The sequence below is a fragment of the Cavia porcellus genome, unplaced genomic scaffold (assembly GCF_034190915.1).
Source record: "Cavia porcellus strain 051 isolate PalLab524CR breed Dunkin Hartley unplaced genomic scaffold, mCavPor4.1 scaffold_17, whole genome shotgun sequence".
NCBI classification, from domain to species: domain Eukaryota; kingdom Metazoa; phylum Chordata; class Mammalia; order Rodentia; family Caviidae; genus Cavia; species Cavia porcellus.
This window is the reverse complement of record NW_026947500.1, coordinates 28,100,329-28,120,394: the sequence shown is the minus strand read 5'-3', so window position 1 is coordinate 28,120,394 and position 20,066 is coordinate 28,100,329. Positions and strand designations below refer to the sequence as shown.

Genomic DNA, 20,066 nt, shown 5'->3' with positions numbered 1-20,066 from the left:
TAGCTTCGGCTGGGATTGAGGAAAAGGACACGGATCAGAAAGGCATTAGTTCAAAGTCCTGACTGACCTCTCATCCAGGGAGCTCCAGTCCTTGTTACCCCCAACACTCCCAAATCCTGAAGGAACTGAAGTCCACTCTCCCAACCAGGAACCACACACTCGGGGGCTGGGGATTGAGCTCAGCGGCATAAGCACCTGCCTTGCAAAATTAAAAAAACAAAAAAACCAAAAAAAAAAAAACCCAAAAGAACCACACACTCCCCAAACTGCATCCCCAGGGCTTATGTCAGTTCATCCTGAGTTCGAATTAGCCTGTTTGTATTTTAGGCCTCAGGTTTCTGTCCTGTCCAGTGCTGCCTATCAGCACCAGCCAGCAGCTTCCCATTCACCCAGCCCACTGCCTGGGGCAGCCACACTGTTGGGCAACAAGGTTGTCTTCTAACCAAATTCTCCACGCAGAGTGAGGCAAGGGAACCACAGAAAGAACCACATTCAAAGACAAAGGTACTCAGAGGAAATATACACCTTATAATTTAAAACTGCATGACTAAAAATTTTTTTAATTAAAACAAAAAACCATATGACTTCTGAGCTCTAACAGGCATCCTGAAGTACACATTAACATTGGCTCCAGTGTTTCTGACCAGGTGCCCCCTGTGGGTCACCAAAAAGAAGGCAGGTGCTAGTCAGGAATGGCACTTGCAGGATGCTGCTGGGAGGCCTGGCTTTCACTGGATTTGGGAGCGAGACCAGGAATACCCAGCCCCGGCCCTGTGCATCTCCATAGCTTTCCTGGGTCTGTAACCTCCTTGTGTCTTAAGTCTTCAGCAGTTACAATTCACTGACACAAAGTGCTATTTAGATGAAAGAAGAAATGTGTAGCCCAGAGTGGTTATGGGGGAAACAGGAAATGGACCATGGGCCACAGTGAAGGGGGAGCCAGGAGCCTGGGGAGAGGACACGAGTCGTCAGGCAGGTTAGCATGTCAGGGACAAGGCAAGATCATAGGCATGCACTTGACACACTTGAACTTGCAATTCTCCTGCCTCAGGCTCTGAGTGCTGGGGTTCTGGGCACACGCCGCCTACTGGCAGATATTTCCTCTCAGGTGAGCAAAAGTGGGCTTCTGCTTCCCAGTTTTAAGTGGACCCCCATTCACAGGGTGCTGGGACTCTGGTGTAGGCTCTGTTGTGAGAGATACTTTCCAAAGCAAAGAGGGGTTAACTGTGTCTCCAGGGTCCCTGCAATGTAGGGGACGGGGCTCTGGGAGCAGTCACACATGTCCCTCTGCTCCTGGCTGTTTCTCCAACCTAGCTTTTCCTCCTGGGATTTTCCCTAGACTTTCCTCCAGAGAAGACCACATAGCACTTTGGCTGTGCAGGTGACACTCACCAGCTTCAACAGGGACAGTCTTCTGAGAGGCAGAAGATACCTGTGCCACATCTTCAAAGGTCGATGCATTCTGCAGAGATGGAAAAAGAAATCAGAAGTGTGTTCCTCTGCCCCTCCCTACCTGGGGAAATACTAGAGCCTCTCCAGATCCCTCAACAGATCAGGCAGCCTAAGACTCTGACACTGTTTCCTGCAGATCACAGCGATACAGCCACACACACCGCCAACAATTAGTCAGTGTCACATCCACCTGTTCAGGGACAAGCCACCTCTGTGCTGCTCAAGCCTGATCAAGCCTGCCCCCGCTCTGCCTAAAAGCCTCTGCTCTCTGAGGACGGGTCCTCAGGACACACAGGCCTGCCTGGCCAGATGCTCCATGTGGCTCCGTAATGCGATGCCACCACTTTATTTCAACTGGGCTCTCAGCTATGCCCCAGGGAACCTGCTGTGACATCAGGCCCTAAACTGCAGGACCTAGCACAGGCTGATGGGGTCCTTAGAAACTAATGACTGTCCCCAGTTCCTTTGGGAGTTGCACCACTGTTGATGGGAACACCGTGCTCTGGCTCAGGATGCTCACTGCTTCCCCACATGGCACACTAGAGGGCAGCCCAAAGGGGCAGGCCCTCGAGGAAGCAAAATCACAATTCCCCGAGGCACAGGGACAGGGGGTTCCAACTGCCCACAGGAGACCAGATAGGAGTCTGGCTCACGTATACCCTGGACAGGTACATCCTCTGCTGTACCTGTCCTTTCACAGGGGAGCCCAAAAGCCCATCCCAAAGGACTTCCACCTTGGCCAGAGCAGTCACCGGTCCCTTGTCCACCTGTCCTCTGCCCTCCTAACCGCCATGCCCAACAGATCCAGCTCTATGGCTTCTAGGGGCCTTCAGCCTAGACTTACCTCTTCTGAGTCTAAGCTTTGGCTGCTTAGCTTTCCTGACTAAACCCTTCCTTCCTACCAAACCCACTGACCCTAGACAGTCTGTCACCTCTTCCAGAACAATCCCTGCTCAGCTGTCCAGGGAACTCCTGCCTGCCCTGTAGCCTCCTGTCTGCCCTGTAGCCTCAGACAGTGAGGCACTATCTTGGTTCCTGCCCTCTGCTTTGGGAGAGTGACTTGAGTCCGGTCATCCCACTGCCTGCAGTGGAGACCTCTGGCTTGCTGCTCAGGCAGGGGCCATCTCTCTGTCCACATCCACTCCCCATCCACATCACCTCCCACACCATCCCTGCGCTCAGCCTTCCTCACAGTGACTCCATCACCAAGACCCACCTCTGCTCTGCATGCTGGAAAGGGAAGCCAATCTATACGTGGGACGCAAGCATCCTTCCACTGAGCTACCCTCCAGCCTATGACTGCCTACAGACCACAGCCTCTCGCACTTGCCACCTTCCTACCCACATAAACCTTGCTCCATCCTCCTTGTCCTGTCTGGCCTGGCTCCAACATTCACAAGGGCAACTACTCTTGCCCTTGATCCCCTCATGCCTATCACAGCCAAACTTGTCAAGACAGGATAGGCTGGTGTTGTAGTCTGAGGTTGTACACAGAGAACAATTCAGATCAGGACATGGAGTTTATAATATTTTTATAATGGTCACCGGAAGTTAACACCGGAGAATGCAGGAAATCTATCCACAACACCAACGACATAGATTATTTATTCAAGAGCCTAAACCCCATGGCAATGTCCCACATGAGTCCAGATAAAAACCCACAGCTCAGGACAACACCTCCACGAGTCCAACTGGAAGTCCAGGGCCCACAAGGACTCACGCCAGTCTCTTTTACAGATTCGTGCCGGGAAGACCCAAGGGTAAGCGGTGGAAGCCAGAAAGTCTATGCCAGCAGGATGAAGGAGCTGTGCTAGTGGGATGAGGGTTCTACACTGGAGCTGAGAAGTCACACTCACAACAAAGAGCGGGACTGTCCTGAAAGGAACCACAGCTGTCCTCAGCAACACGGAGACCCCGAGCTCCCCCGACGACAAGCACAGTCGGGTACGTGCCAGGAAGCCATGTGACAAGTTCATCCTGGAGACCAGGCAGCACATGTCTTCCCCTCCGGAGCCAGGAAGCAATGCTCGATGTGAAGACCAAAGCTTCTCCAGGAGAACCAACAGCTCAGACAGCAGCTCGTAGGAGAATCAACAATGCCTCCATAACGCCTCAATCCTTTTCCATACCTCTCTTCTTCACCACCTATTTATCCTGGAAACCCTCCTCAGGTGGAGCATCTTCTCTCAATGCATGCTGATGTAATCCAGCTGGCGTTAAGTTGACCACCAGTTTTCAAACCATAACAGCTGGCATTTCCAAAACGGAAGGTCACTGGCCTCTCGCTCATCTCCATCACCACAGGGACAACTGCAGACTCGAGTCCTCAGCGACCCATCGTTTTCAGGATGGCCTCATAGCACAGCCTGGGCCCTGGGCAGTGGCCTCACTTAGAAAGCACTGGGCTCCATGACAGAATAACAGTTACAAGGGGGAATCATGATGCCTCATGCACAGGGTTACAAGATGCAATGTCAGCTTCGAATGCTTATTTCTATGGTGTGTGCAAGCCCAGCAGTCATTGGTTACGAATGGCACCCACGACAGACAAGAGACAGAAACTTCCTCAACTCCCAACCGCAGAGCCACAACTTCTGACTCCCTCGCTCATTAGCTCCTTCCGTCCTCCTGTCCCAGGGGCCCAGCCACCAGAGACTTCCTGGGGTTCCCTGCTACCACCTCGAAGAACCTCCTTGCCCAGCATCCTCTGACCTGACCACTGCCATCAGACAGGTGCAGCCCTGAACTGGAGGAACTCCAGGCATCACAAGCACTTATTATACATGCTCACCCAAGTTCTCTAGCTCCACAGTCATCCCACTGGCCACTTGGCTCCTCCCTCCTCCTGGGCCCTTGAAGACAAACCCCAGCCCAGCCACTTGCCACCTTTACATCTATGACATCAGATGCATGTCCCCTTGTGACTGCAGCCTAAGATAACACCTTATTCAGGCCTCTGGGACCACCTCCCCACAGCATCCTTAGACCATCTCCCACAATGCAGGCAGGGGCTATTCAGGGCAGATGCCACTCTTGTCCTCTGCCTGCTAAGCCCATCCAGGGCTCCAGAGTCCATGTAACAACTTGAGGACCGCACATGGTTTGTGCAGCTCCCTTCTCCAGCCTCTGCAGGGATCCCTCAATCCCCCACACCAAGACATACGCTGTGTCCTCTGCTCTGCAGTCTCCTGGCCCTGACTTTCCTAACAAACTCTTCCCTTTTCCCCAGACCCCTCGGCCTGTGCGGTGTGCCCCAGGGTTCTCCCATGGACCCTGGTGACATGGGGAAGTGCCCGAGGAGAGGCTGTCTGTGAGGTCAGCCACAAGCTGCATAGGAGCAGAGCTCTAAGGCTCCACCATGCCACCCACCACTATAACCAAGGGCAGGATGACCCTACAAATGGTCTCACATAAAACTCAATTCCCAGCCTGATTTATCATTCATAATCAAAGTTCAAATAGCAGTATGATCCAGTGACAGCTCCCTCACTGCCACGCTATGGACAAGCACTCAGACTGGCTAGTTCAGACCCTCGACTGGGATCCAGCCCACTGCTGCCTTAGTGACATACACCAGGCTGCGTGGATGGACAGCCAGAACCATGAGCACAGTGCCTGCCTGATGGTAGCTACAAACAGCAACTGACACAGAGTGGGGGCTGCAGGAATCCCTGGGCCTGCCGGCAGAAAGTTCTACACCTGGAGCTGCACAGCCTTTCCCTATCCATCTTATCTTTCTGCACCCTGTACTTGCCACTGAATCCTTTGGAATAGTCTGAAGGTGACAAATCACAAGATTTACTCTGAGGCAAAGGACAGGCCCAGTCCAAGATGACCACAGGTGCATGCAGACAGGTCTCAAACAGCCCAAGGAAATGCACCCTGGCAGAAAGAACCAAGGAACACCACTAGACAGGCTTTCCGGGCCAGGCATGTTGCGTCTGACCACAGTGTCCAGTGCACAGGCACGGAGCAAGACAGGCGTGGGCACGCTTCTGGCATTCTCCTGGGGAAAGGGCGGGGACCGGCAGCAGGCTGGGAAGAACTAAGCCAAGAAGGGGCACAGGACAGGCCTTTGCTATGTGCCACTTCACCAGCAGTCTTCCATATCAGCCATGGGGTTTATGCTCATCTGTTTCCCATGAGCCCGCTCTACTCAGCACTAAATAGAGGCTCAGTCGCAGTTTGTTTTCTTGCATTTTAAAAGAAAGAAAATACTCCATGTGGACATCCTACCAGCCAAATATCTCTGCTGCAGCAACACACATCCACATGAAAGTCACACTGTCATGCAGTCTCAATGCTGCTGAGACCTGAAAGCCCTCTCCATGCAGTCTTCGGGATCAGGCCCAGTGCATTCACTACCCTACAAGCCTGCACTCTGCCCTTCACTGTTGGACATCACCGTTCACCCAGTGATGGGTCCAGGTTCTAGTAACCAAGGCCTCTGTTGGAGAACGTTGATGGACAGTGTGACTACTCTAAGGAATATGCGTCAACTATCTGGAATTTCAGTGTGTGGCCCCAAAAAGGTTACTTTCCAGCTCTGTGTACACACTGTGTGGCTCCAAGTGAAGCTCCTACACATGGGTGGTGTCACAGGGCAAAAAAAAAACAGAACAAACAAAACTACCCACCCCTGTCTAAAAGGCACCACTGCCACTCTCTCTCTCCTAACCTCAGAGGCAACAGGCCTGGCACGATGACCCAAGAAGTCGTGGTCAAAAGCAAGCAAATGTGCAGAAGGCTGTTAGGAGACCAGCCCAGAAACCAGATAGAGGGGTTGGAGTTCATAACCTGTGAACTATCATTTCTACCCCAACTTTCCCCTGAAAGGTCAAAAGGGGGAAAAAAGAGAATGAGAAAAAAGGGAACTTAGTTTCAATGGGTTGAGGATGCCCAATGCTCTGACAGCTGGTGAGCAGGAGAGCCTGCTGCAGCACCGAGGTGAACCCTGAAGCCTGTGCTGGAAGTGGCTGCACCGCAAGGGAGTGAGGGAAGAGGCGGGGGGTGGGGACTGTGCCTTGCTGGGATGCGTGCTTGGCCAGTCTCTCCTTGTAATCAGGAGTCCCACAGCAAAGGAGTCCTGCCACTCGAACTGAACACAAAATTTGCCTCCAAAACCAGTCTGATAATCTGGAAATCCACATGTGATAAAAAGGGCTGCCTTTACCTATGCTCACCCAGTAAAGGACCACTCCTCTTGTGCCCAGAGTGTTTCTATATTATTATAAACAATTGCTTTGTTTCATCAAATCTGGTCCAGACTAGCCTACCTGTCACAATACAACTCAGTGCATGTAGCCAAGTATGTAACATTTTGTTACTTGCTTTGTATCGCCCACTTCTAAATTATATATAAACTAAGCTCTCTGTAAACTCAGGAGTATTGCTTTTGTGGAATTATCCTGCAACAGTTCGCTGGCATGAAGATCCAACAGTCTACCAGCGTGAAGATGAAATGCAGCCTTCTTAAAGAATGAATGAATGAATCAATAAATTTGGGATGGGAGTACAGCTCTGTAGTAAAGTGCTTGCCTAGAGTGTGCAAGGCTGTGGGTTCAATTGGAGTTCTGCTGGAAATAAAAAAAAAACACTTTCACAGTCTGGCGGGCACCACAGTCAAGCACACCCAGGGCAACTTGGCTTCCTTCCCAGAAGGCTGCTCCACATCAGGCTCAGCTAATGTATTATAGCCACATAATCCCCATCTGGAACAATTCTCTGTGCCACACAGAAACGCATTCTTCACATAACCTATCCGAAGAACAAAATGAATACTAATAGCAGCAGCATGAGTCAGGCACCACGGTGGGCATATGGGCATACTATGTGCTCTGCTTCCCACAGAGCCCCACGAGCTAGGGATTACCATGACTCCCATTTCACTTGAATAGAAATTCCAAGACAGCTAGCATGTCAAGAAGTCAGAACACAGACTGAGGCCTGTCCAAATCCAGGCCACTGCCTGCCAGGAAACAAAATGAAGGAAGGGGCTGATGGCCCTGATCCAAAGGGAATCAGAACAGGCTCAAGCCTGAACCTGCCAGAACATCTGGACCCAGCCTGCAGCCCTGAAAACGAGGGCTCCACAGGAAGAACTCTGAGCTGCACTTGCCACAGTGACATTTATGAAGGGAAATGGCTGGGAGGGTCCCAATTGGCACATTCTTAGGCAATAAATCTAAGGGTGTTCTATGCCCTGGGCACTGAAACTGGGACCCCAGTCCATCTGGTAAGTAGACAGCAACACAGAGATCCCAAAGCCCATGCGACAAAGGCCTTTCATTACATGCTACTACCCCCTTCCTCACCCAGCTGGCTCAGCTTCCCAGAGCACCCCGGGGAAGAGGCCTCCGGCTCTTCTCTAGACATCCCTCCCAGCACACTGCTACAAGTGACCCAAAGGACACACACCACACCAGCACAATCTGGGGTGGAAGGCACTGTGCTCAGCAGAACTCGGGGTCACTTATTGTGCCCATCACTCACCTGGTCAACTCTGTCCATCTGGACACCAAACTAGCTTCCAAAACCCCAGACCCAGTCGACTTGAGAGCAGTGCTTAGCAAGTTTCAACTGATATTCATAGCCAACAGCTGACTGGAAGAGAGTACAAAAATAAAATACCACAGACTCACGCCTAGCGCAACACTAACAACCCACGTGCAGGCATTTCCTCCACGCAACCACGGTGGGAATCCTGGGAGGAAATGCAGTCTGAGCCATCGAGTCCCTGGTGCAGGGCTCCTCCAATACAGCTGCAGGGCTCCCACACCACAAACCCTCACCCATAGTGGAGCTTCGGATGCAAGAGGGCATGGGAAAAAAAAGATGCTGGCAGCTGACCACACAATTCCGAAGAGCTGTTTACATGGACATTACTGGCAATACATTTACTCTCTTGAAAAAAGGCTTTTTCATACTATAAGAACTACAAATCAGGACAAAAAATATTTATTTTGTCAATACACTAAAGCATAGAAAGGTCTATTTTAGTAATAATGCAGACTCAGAATCAACACCGAAGTATGCATACTATGTAGACAGGGTACCAGCTGTTGTCACCCAAACTGGCTCACTCCAGGGTCGCAGTCACCAACACTGTCAGCCCCCATCATACTGGGAGCACAAGTTCAGGAATCCTCTGTATGTCACCTGTCCACCAGGTAGTAAAGTAAGGAAGCAGAGTCTGGGGTCTTGGCATGCTTCACCTTGAGGTCTGCAAACCCCAGCCTCAAGAGCAGCCCCCTCCAGCAATGACATTCTTGGGAACCCAGCTGTGTCTCTTCACCAGCACAGTGTCTCTGGTTGTGTCTATGATTCTTCCACCCAGTGCAGCCACCTTGACAGATCCTGTGACCACAATGCTGTCTTGGGCCCAATGGTTCCCCATGTTGAACACAGTTAAGACCCAGGCTTCCAGAGCTAATCCCACAGTGCATAGTCCCCTGGAACCCTCCAAGGGTGCTAAGCACAGGCAACACAGTGACAGATATGGGAAGGACACACACACATTCAAACACATATGCCCACTCCCCATTGGTACACATCCTGATCTTAGCCACCTATGCCAGATTACCTGGCAGATGCAGGGTCTAGCCACTTTGGCAGCGTTCAACACATCAATGAGGCTCGGCACGTGGCCAATCTTAAGTTATTTTTCTTGTTGCTGAGATAAAATACCCGACACCCAAAGTAAAAGGAAGAAAGCTCACAGATTGTACAGGTTTCAGTCCATAGCTGGTTCCAAGAAAGGATTGCACATGGCACAGGGGCAACAGTTCAGAGCAGCAGAAGATAGCTAAATCAAGCAAGCAGCCTTAATAGCATCTTTCTGACCCTTTTATACTCTAGGCTGCTAGGATTAGGGCGCTGTCAAACCAACCAGTATCACACAGCCTCATAGTATCCCAGCATCACACACTCTAGATACAGTCACTTCCAAAACAAACCCTATGACTGCATGAGGCTCTGGGGGGGGGGGGGGATCCTGACATAAACCATAACACACCCCATGCATGGCCTCTAGGATCTCACAAAATGTCAGTGAGGGAGTGGCAAGAGGCCACTATGACAAAGGGATTCTCCAGCACGACTTTTAATCAGAAAGTTACATGAAAAGAACCCTAAAAATACAGCCAGGATAATTATATTTGGCAACAGCTACAGCTTTCTGACTGAAACAGACATGCTCCTAAAGCATCTTTAATCTTCTACTGGCAGAATCACACTTGCTATTACACAGCTGTGCAAGTGGAGCTCCATCTCGAAGGCTGAGGTATAGGAAGCAACAGAAACCAGAGAAACAGGAAGCCAGAAGCTGGCCATGTGCTCAGAAAATGGCAAAACCAAAGACCTGACCGCTCTTGTGCTTGCTCAAAATATGATTCTGACAGTGTGTGTCACAAGTTCCTCAATTCTTTGCACAAGGAAGGACCTCACTTATATTTATCCAGATTCTAGACAGGACAAGTTACAAAGAGTTTAAGCACTTATTCCCAGGTTAACTGTAAGTTCTTTCTGAAAACAGGCTGGTCTCATGGTGCTCATGTGAGCTGAAAGCTGACTATTCTTAGATATGTAGGCCCAGAAAACAACAGCACTAAGAAGCAGCAGAAGCAACGCCCCTCTCCAGGTCCATTGCTGCAGGATTATTATCAGCCCCACTCAGAAGTGAGTGAGTGATTCTTTGAGCCAGCAGGACCTGCGTGTGTGTGTGTGTGTGTGTGTGTGTGTGTGTGTGTGTGTGTGTCGGCCACAAAACGTGATTCTCTACACTCACCACAAGTCCCTGAGCACCCTGCACAACACCAAGCCACCCACAGGTAAGAATGATGAGTGCTGGCCCTGAGAAGCAGGCCAGAGAAGAGTCTCACTGCAAACCACAGAACAATGTGGCAGCAACAGCTGACAGCGAAGCCAAGGCCAGCATGAAGGAGGAGCCACAGGGTGGGAAGGTGAGGCAGAAGGAAGAGACGGGCTCTTTAGGGAAGCTTCCGGGCTAGAAAAAGCCCAAGCTGGAGGTTCAAGGAAGAGCAGGACTCAGGCCAACAACAGACACAGACCAAGAAATAGCAGGGAAATCATTTTAAATCAGACTCGTGCTGGATAAACTGGGATCATTTTCCCTAACCCTAACTGGGGGCCCAATTTCCAGAGTCAGCCTCTCTTTGCACTAACACCCCATGACCCCCAGTGAGCACAAGCCTAGCCACCTACTGGATGGAAGGTTCTGTCTGCCACTTTGCTCTGCTGCTTTGAAAGGCTACCTACCAGACTCGGATCCAGAGCCCCAGGAGATTCTTTTGCACACACTACCTATTTCAGCATTAGGACATCTCTGTGGGAGAAGCACAAGTGACACAGCAAATGTCCATGTCTCTTTCCTGCAGATGGCACCTAGTCAGCCTCCAGCTTCATGTTATTTCTGGATGTGGTTAGGGTGCTCCCAGCCCACCCCCATAGCCCAGTCTGATCTGCTGGTGGAGTGATATCTGGTTCACTCTGACACAGCTTTGACATTCCATGCCCAGCTCAAATGTTTAATTCGATCCATGCAACAGAAGGAGCGGTATGGAATTACCCTCCAGAATCTAACCCCAGCTCATCTTTTCACCTCTGTCCACAGTACACGCAACACACCTGTCCGGTCTGAACAATACCATGTTGCTCAGACCTGAAAATTCACTGCTGCAAGGCTGTCTGCAAAACTCAGCCTTGTTTTACGACAGATGTGCAAATGTGCTGCTATCTGCACTGTTTTTTCTCCAGGAAGAAACCAGCCAGCGGTCTCGAGCTAACACTCGCCTGCTCTTATGTGGAACAACATGCAGTGCCGTAAAAGTGGCTGTGCTCATCAGCAGCTACCATGAGCATCTGCTCGATGTCTGCAGACTGGCCCCATCACGGACTGCTCACAGGAGCCACCTGGATGGTGCTGATGTTACGTGCACAGGTCAGTAAAGCCACATGGGACGTCAGCTACATGCTAGCACAATTTCCAGGAATGATGTGATAAGGGGCCCACAGGTATGGTTTATTCTATGAAATAAGTAACTTGGGCCATAAGCCGGAACCACAGGCAGTGCTGACTAGGACATCTGAAGCTCAGCTGTTTCTGGACTTTGTCCCATTTACAAAGTTGAGCTAATCTCCCCTCAGGGTCTCTCTACACATCTGCCATTTGCCAGCACCTCTCCGAACTTCCAAAACACCTCTAAAAAGCCAGAGAGGGGGCTGGGGATTTAGCTCAGCAGCATAAGCACCTGCCTTGCAAGCAGGCAGTTGTGAGTTCGATCCCTGGTACCGATAAAGAGGAAAAAGATCAAACAAAAAAAAGGAAAAAATAATAATAATAATAAATAAATAAATAAAAAGCCAGACAGCTTTGTGAGTGGGGTCAGTTGACAGAGGCCCACTTTGAGCAGATTTCACCCCTGACAAACCAACTTGACACATTTACTCTAAAGAAAAAACGTGAGGACTACTTGGCCCACCACAAGCAGCCCACACAGCCAGGTGCCCAGCACAGATAGCTGTCGCCCACTTACTTTGTCCATTCTGTCTTGTTCCGCGCCCAATTTCCCCCATAGCCATGGGAGGCTTTGGTCCTGGCTCAAGTGCCTTCTCCTTGAGAGTCTGATGTTCTTGAAAGACGTTCTCTCTTAGCTTGTGTATACTTACGAAAGGTAACAACAAAGAGAAAAAACTCTAAAACGATGTACATCCTTGCTTTGCAATGGGATAAATAAAGACAGGCAAAATCACCTTTGCAAACTTGAAAGCTTTCCTTTGTTTGGCGCTTACCAACTGTCTACCTTTTATATACCTTCCTGACTATCCTGACAGCTGGGACATCCACCTCAGCGGCTCTTGGGAAGAAATGGATGGGAGGAGGAACGCTGCACCAAATGCACACCGTGGCCTCATCCAACTCTGGCCCAAAGGTACCCAGTTAAAACCTGAACTCCATTTCATTTGGAAAAAGGCCGCTAATTTTAGTAGACAAATGGGTTAGGAACACAAGTCCTGCAAACACCATCAGGAGGCAGAAGAGGGAATAAAGTCAAGGTCCCTTCCTCCAGATCCCCAAGGCCTCCAAGATACCTAGTACTGACAGTCTGTCTTTACTTAAGGTACTCAAGCATTGTATACCCGTCAAGACAGACATTTAGAATTTATCACCAAAGAGTCACTTTTCATTTTAAATACAGAAAGGCAGGAAGCACATCACAAGATTTAGTCAAAATCTGGCAGGCCAGGAAGGAGCTGTCACCATGAGAACCAGAGCAGCACAACAGCCACCTGGGCATGCAGCCCTTCTGCCCGGAAGATGCAAGGCCCACACCATCAACACAAAGACAATCATCACAAGAATGTGGCTAAAATACATACCAGGCCTGGAAATTACCTGACCCTCCATGAGCAAGAGAAAAAGAGTCCTTCCAGAACCCTGGGAAGAGCCGCAGGGTGCTAAGAACGATCTCATCCCCACACTTTCCTCATGGGACCTTAATTCATCCAGATGCTGGCATCCCAGACAGTCCATACTCCCTGCCCAACAGGCTGAGGCCACCAAGAATAGAAGAGGTCCAGATGACCTAACCAACTTGGGATTCTGTGTAACCCCGTGGCAAACAGCCTGGGGCAGGTGCTCCTGCCAGCACTATCTCATCCCCTCTGCTAGCCTTCTGACTTCTCAACTCAGTTCTGTGGGAGGCGTGGGCTGAGCAAGCCCAGGAGGGACCAACACTCGAGACTAAAGAGCTCCCATGCGGTACGATCACCTAAGTCCAGCCTAAGCAACACGGTAAGACTTTGTTTCATTAAAAAAATACAAAAAATAAAAAGGTGATATTCTCAAATATCACCATGTAGGCTCTGTCTTTCCAGGGGATTTACTGAATCCTCCTCTACCAGATACTATGGCCAAGCAAGACAGGAACTTTCCCCATGTTTCAAAGCAGGTCACCAGGTCAGCAGTGCTGCCTTTACAATTCAGGACAGGGACAACTAATCCTGACCAGTGTGGCCTAAAACCAACCTCTGAGCATGGTTTTAAAGGCCCTTTTATTCACGCTTCCTGAGAGAAAACAAGCTGCCCAGAGCTGGCATTTCAGATAGTGCCAGATCAGAAACAATGATACAGCTCCTGTATTCTATTCTAGGCTTTTCTCAAAGCCTGGAATTCAGTTCTTACATCCCAGCGACTAAATCCTGCAAAGCACCATAATTTTCAGACAGTAATAAAAGGGAGGAAAAAAATAGTAATAATTATAATTAAAGAAAGGAGGGTGTTTAAGATCTAAAGTATCCAATGACATCTCAGATTTGAGAAGCCTCCTATTTAGAGAAAGAACTTAGGCAACTGTGGGCCCTAAAAATCATCAGATGCAGAAGTGGGAGTCCCAGAACTGTAAGTGAGGAAACTGTCTGCTGTGGACATTTTAACTTGGTGGCCAATTACACGTGTAAGCACATATACATAAAAGCATGCATTAAACCTAGGTGCCATGTCTTACATTCATTCATCTGCTGATTGAACATTAGGTCAATACCCTAAGCAAAAGGAACTCTGATGCCTGACTGCCCCCCTTAGCTGTCAGCAGTAGATGTCCCTGCTGGGGCCTGTTCCCCTCCTGTGGAGGGGCCCCCATTCCCGACAGCATTGCAGAAGCTCTTACTTGATGTGATCCTCTTGCCCAGACCCTTGCACGGTTTTGGTGCCCCATCTCTGTGCTTTTCATTCACATCATTCTGGAAAGAGAAACAACTAGTAAACTCCACACCCACGACCGTGAACACAAACACACACATGAACAAAACACTGGAAAATCGCTTTCAAAGAAACGCAAAGCACAGGCAGGCTGGTGACTCCTACCACAAAATCAGGGTCCGTCTCCCAGTCATCAGCTCCTCTGTCATCCTAGGTGATGGATGACACATAGGCTGCTGATGCTTTCCACATCTGCAAGAGCAGCACCAAGGTTACAGAGTAAGCACAGCCACCTTCAGGCCCAGGTTACCACGATGCCAGCGCAACACATGGAGGGCAGGAGCCACATGACCAAACGCCCTTACATCATCACTAAACATAAATGACAGCTGTAGGGATAGAAACAACTGAGAATTAAGAGCTCAGCTTGTTGTAAATCTTTTAAAAAACATCACCCTTTGGGCTGGGGATTTAGCTCAGAGGCATAGCGCCTGCCTTGCAAGCAGACAGTTGTGAGTTCAATCCCTGGTACCGATAAAAAGGAAAAAGACAAAAAAAAAAAAAAAATCACCCTTTGATTTCAAGTACTTTAATGATTTAATAAATGTTCCAAATCATTTAGTAGAGGGCTGACTTGTCATGTTTTGGGGCAAATGCACAGCATAGAAAATGCAACTCCTCCTATGTTAGGAGGCTTAGAAAGCAGTCACCTATATCCATAGCACTTTAAGTTGGTTCTGTAAGGTTTGGTGTTATAGAGAACACTGACACATCTGCAGACCCCAATAAGATGTTTTCTGTAACTTCAAACCTTTAAGGGCTTTTAAACAATTGTTAAGAATGGATGCATTTTCCAGAGAATGAAAATAATCATAAAATTTCACTGAGGTTATAAAGTAACTGAGAGATGTACCAATTAAAACAATTTTTAATTCGACCAACCAAAGCTGTGCCCCGATCTGAACTGAGAACTTCCAACGCTCCCTACGCCGGCTCTACACAAGCTCTTGCAGCTTGTGTTTCCTGGACAAAAGCCCTTCCCGGCCTGAGAACCTCCTTCCAGAGCTACCATTCCAGCTCTCCTAGGTTTAAAGGTCACATCCCAGATGGCAGTGAGAGGGATGATGGTGCACTGCTCTCCAAGCTCTACATGTGACTCCTGCCTTCCCCTCTAGGCGAAGACCCATCTGCCACCAGGTGGGCAGGACCTATACAATGCCCCTCAAATGAGAACCACCTTGATCCTCCTCAAGATGCCCAAACATGACAAGAACTTCCCAGATGTTAAAATCAAAATGGATCAAGGATCTCAATATTAAAACAGAAACACTAAATCTGCTGGAAGAAAGAACAGGTAGAACTCTTAAAGACACAGTGTAGGAAAAGACTTCATCAACAAAACCTATTACTCTGCGTGGAGGCACATGCCTGTAATCCCAGCACTGGGGAGGCTGAGGAAGGAGGATCATGACAAGTTTGGGGCCCGCCTGGCCTACACAGTGAGTTCAAGGCCAGTGTGAACTACACAGTAAGGCTCTAACTCAAAAAAAAAAAAAAATGAATAAAACAAAACAAACAAACATTTAATAACAGATAAAGGAGCTGGGCACAGTAGCCCTCTAGGTCCAGCATTCCAAAATGCTCAGGCAGGAGGCTCATGTGAGTTTGGAGTTCAACATTGGCCTGGGAAAGACCGAGAGATTCCTACCTTATTTAAAAAAAAAAAAAAGTCGGGCAGGGCCCCGAGGGGAGGCTCGGGATGTAGGTCAGTGGTATAAAACATGCTGAGCTATGTGAGGCCCTGATGGGTTTAATCCCCAAAACTGCATCAAAAAAAAAAAAAAATAGTAATAAGAGAATTAGAACCCTCCTACAGTCCTGCTGGAAATGGAAAACACGCAGTTCTTGGAAAGGTTAAACAGCTACCATATGACATAGAGATTCTACTTCTAAGTATATACTCTAAAGAAATCAATGCATAAGTTCATATAAAGACTTGTACATGAATATTCACAACATCATTATTCATAATCGCCAAGAATTAGAAATAATCCAAATGTCCATCAGGGGACAAACAGATGTATAACATGTGCTACAGTTACCAAGTAGAATAGTATTCATCCATAAAAAGGAATCAAGTTATAATACATGCTACAATGTGAATGAAGGCACAAAAAACCACATACAGTAAAGTAATATGATTCCATTTATATGAAACATCTAGAGTTGGCAAACCTACAGAGACAAAAAGTACAATAACGGTTACCCTGGACTAGAGGAAGGGGAGACTGGGAAATGATGGCTGAGGTACAGGGTTTTTTTTTGAAAATCACAAAGAGAGGCTCTGGCTATGTTGCACAGGTTGGCCTCCAACTGCTGGGCTCAAGCAGTCCTGCATCCTCCTGAGCAGCTGGGACAACAGGAGCGGCCAGTCTAGGATTGCTGAGTTAATGACATAGTTCCAAAGTGCGTAGCCAGGAGAGCCACACAACTCTGGGAATAGAATGAAAACCACTGATTTATATACTCTGAATGGGTGACATATACTCGGTATGGCATGCAAATTATATTTCATTAAAACTGTTACAAAAAATTACTGTTCAAAGATAAGACTGTCACCAAACACCTTTGATACAAACTTCTCTTGCAAAAAAAAAACAAAAAGCAACCCCCCCCCCTCAACACACACGAAGAGTGTGGAGAGACGAAGTAATCCTGCCTTATATAAACAGGGTGAAAAACTCTGCTAGGGAAGAATGCTGTAAGAGATGGGGTAAAAGCACCCATCCAGACAGAGTCGGCTTTCCCTGAACTTCACTGCAGACAGCTCCGAAAAAGCCAAAGGGAGCACAAAGGAATCTGTGCAGCCACAGTAGATGTCACAAGGCCCAGTCTTACTCAGAGGAAGTCTCTTACCCCAGAGCACATCCTTTGGGTTCATAGGAGCCATGCCTAAGCGGAGAGCAGCGGCTTTGCTTGGCACAGACACCAGTGAAAGACAAGCTGATGGGCATTCGGTCTGCTGCTATCAGTTGCCCAGGTCAAGGAACAGTGCGACTCAGGCACTAAAGGCACTGGTGAGGAAGCACACATTCAACCACATGCCAGAGCACCTACTGCATGCGGGAGGTCAAATGTCTGAATCACCAGTCTGTTTACTCTAAATTTAAAATGCTTTAAAAACAGATTCCATTAAAAGTCAGCTTTCAACAGTCATAGTGGCACATGCCTGTAGGCCTGCTACTCAGGGGGGAGGCTGAAGCAGGAGGATTTCAAATTTAAGGCCAGCTTGCACAACTTAGCAAGACCCTGTCTCAAAAAAATTTTTAAGGCTGGGAAGGTAGTAGAGCACTTGCCTAGCATGCTCAAGGCCCCAGGATTAAAAACTCCAGCACTGAAGGAAAAAAAGGATGTCATCTTTAGACAGGATAAACTTACAGTTACTGGAGACCTGCTATGAGAAACAGCTCTGTATCCCCCAGCTCTTTACTCCTGCATACCTCAAAGTCCCTAAAACCTAACGCTGCTTCCTTGTTTCTTCAATTTATTCTGACATACTTTTCCCCACTCAGAGGGAGAAGGAGCACTGACTCAAGACCCTGGACCGGGTGACTCACTGTAGTTCAGAAATGGACTAGTCAGCCCTCCCTCTCCACAGCCTAGCCTAGCCTGGCAAGGCCAGCTGGACAGAACTGCTATCTGCATCAGCTGTTAGGCTCTCCTGGGTCACACCCCTGACAGAATGCCCAGCCAGGTCAAAACTGAGCATATCCTGCAGGCACTTCAGGTGCAAGGCCAAAAACTGAAATTCAACCTCAAGTGGCCCCAACAGGGCCCCTCCCACCCAAACCCTCCAGCTGGGCGGCTAAGGTCGCTGTGGCGCCAGACCAGTCCCATCCACGGAAACACAGAAGCGAAACGTGTCCCAGCACCTTTCTGGTGCCTTGGCACACACCCAGGACGGAGGGCCTGTTCGAGATACCCAGCTCCCCTGTGCCTCAGCATTGCAACACACCCCATTTGCAAACCTCCCTCAGGTGCGCATGGCCGATCCCGAACCCCCGCCCAAGGCCCGGCCCCTACACACAGAGCCCTCCGACCTCCACCCCTTCCCAGGACCCCACCTCTTCCCCAGCCCTTCTGACCCCCGCCTCTCCACTCGGACTCCATCCACCTACGCCACCCTCTGGGATCCCGAACACCTACGGGGCAGGGTCCCTCCCTAAGGGGCAGGGTCCCTCCCCGGGGTTCTGGACCCCTGCCCCGCGAGCCCCTCCCCCTCAGACCTACACCTCCTAGTTCCCGGGAGCCCCAGCACCTCGGTCTCCAGGCCCCTGCGCCCCAGAGCCCTGACCCACTCCATGCGAGCTCCTCCTCCGCCCAGGTACCCATTCCAGACCCGCTGCAACTGTGCCTGGGATCCCGACCACCTCACTCCCTGGCCCCCGCCCCTGGGAACCCTGAACCTCTCCTCTCCCCACCCCCCGCTGGACCCCTCGGACGCCGCTGCAGGCCAGGATAGCCTCGCCTGCTCTGCCCCAACCAGCTCAAAACCGCAAGCGGAAGCGCGGTGAGACGGCCGCTTCCTTCCCGTTCCGGGGGCTGCTTCCACCGCCCGCTGGGGCTGCCCGTCCCAGCCGCAAGAGCCGCGCCGGCTCACCGCCACGATATCCCCGCAGGTCCGCCACAGCCCCGCCTCACCCGCAGCTCTCACAGAGCCCGCTAACTTCCGGTTCGCTGGGGGCGGGGCCGCATCCGGGTCCCGCCCTGGCCCCGCCCCCTGTTCGAGTCAGGGCTGGGGCGGCTGGGGAGGCGCAGGCGCGGGCCAGCCTGTGGAGGCTGGAGGAAGTCCCTACCTACAAAGGATATATTAAGAGAGCTGCAAAGTAGACAATCCAGCCTGGGGTTTCTGCACTCATAGTCCCGCCCTGGCGAGAAGGGAAAAATGAGCCACACAAGAGGGAGGTAGTGCCCTTCCCTTGAGCACTGAGAACTCGCACGCAGTGACTGTAACCATTCTGCAGGAGGGAACATGCCTCTACTTCATCCAGCGCTCATTCATCCCTCCACTCATTCTTCCACCCATCACCCACACACACATCACTCATTCACACGCTCATCTGTTGTCCAACCACACATTACCCATTTCTTTATTCGTTAGCCATCTCTCCACCCACCCATCCATCAGTTATTCGTGTATCTACCCACAGAAGGGCAGATGTGTGTCACCGGTAGTAACATAACACGCCACGCGGGACTGCTCCCCAGGAGCCTTCCAAAGGAGGAGGAGGGTCCGACACCTTAAGTACATATATAATTGGGAAATGAGACAAATGTTATGAAGAAAATAATAAGAGTTCTACTGGTGAGAAGATAGGACCTGAATATATCTAGGTAGTCAGATATGCCGGAGGAATTCACATATGAGGACAAGATGAGAATAGAAGAGTTTTCCAGGCAGAGAAAACAGCATGTCCAAAGGTCCTGAGACACAAAAGGTCTTGCCAGGGAAGAAGTCAAGAAAGCTAGGCATGACCTGGATGCAGGGATGCACTAGGCCAATGACAGGGATGCACCAGGCCAATGACAGTGATGGAGCAAGGTCATCAAGGAGCTGATGCGGCATAGCAAGGACTTTGGCTTGTATTGTAAAAGAAACAGGAACTTCTTGGAGGAAGTCAAGCAGAGCAGAGACTTCATAGAGCTTGCACTGTACCAAGATCCCTGTGGCTGTTGTGCATCAAATGTATGACAAGAACATCAACCAGGGAGGAGCCTAATCAGCCAGTTCGGGCAAACACTGTGGACAGGTGAGATGAGATGTGTTATGCATCTGTACTGACTCCCCATGACGAAGGTGCTCAATACATGCTGCAAATGTGTTACTAATAAACAT

General features: G+C 49.8%; 1 protein-coding gene across 38 annotated transcripts in view; it reads right to left on the bottom strand.

Annotated features, from left to right (window-relative positions):
* LOC134470915 (src substrate cortactin-like) overlaps positions 1 to 18,939 on the bottom strand; it is a 51,400-nt gene extending 32,461 nt beyond the window's left edge. For 2 of the 38 annotated variants that reach the window (XR_010040149.1, XR_010040138.1), the window contains exons 1-2: positions 18,831 to 18,922; positions 1,393 to 1,462 (exon numbers count right to left, since the gene is read on the bottom strand). Coding sequence is in view for 1 of the 38 variants with exons in the window: in XM_063227681.1 (XP_063083751.1) it covers positions 1,393 to 1,462; positions 7,945 to 7,962 (88 nt within the window). In the remaining 37 variants the exon portion in view is untranslated. The other 36 variants (XR_010040137.1, XR_010040150.1, XR_010040132.1 and 33 more) reach the window with 31 other exon arrangements.
* Positions 18,940 to 20,066: the final 1,127 nt, after the last annotated feature.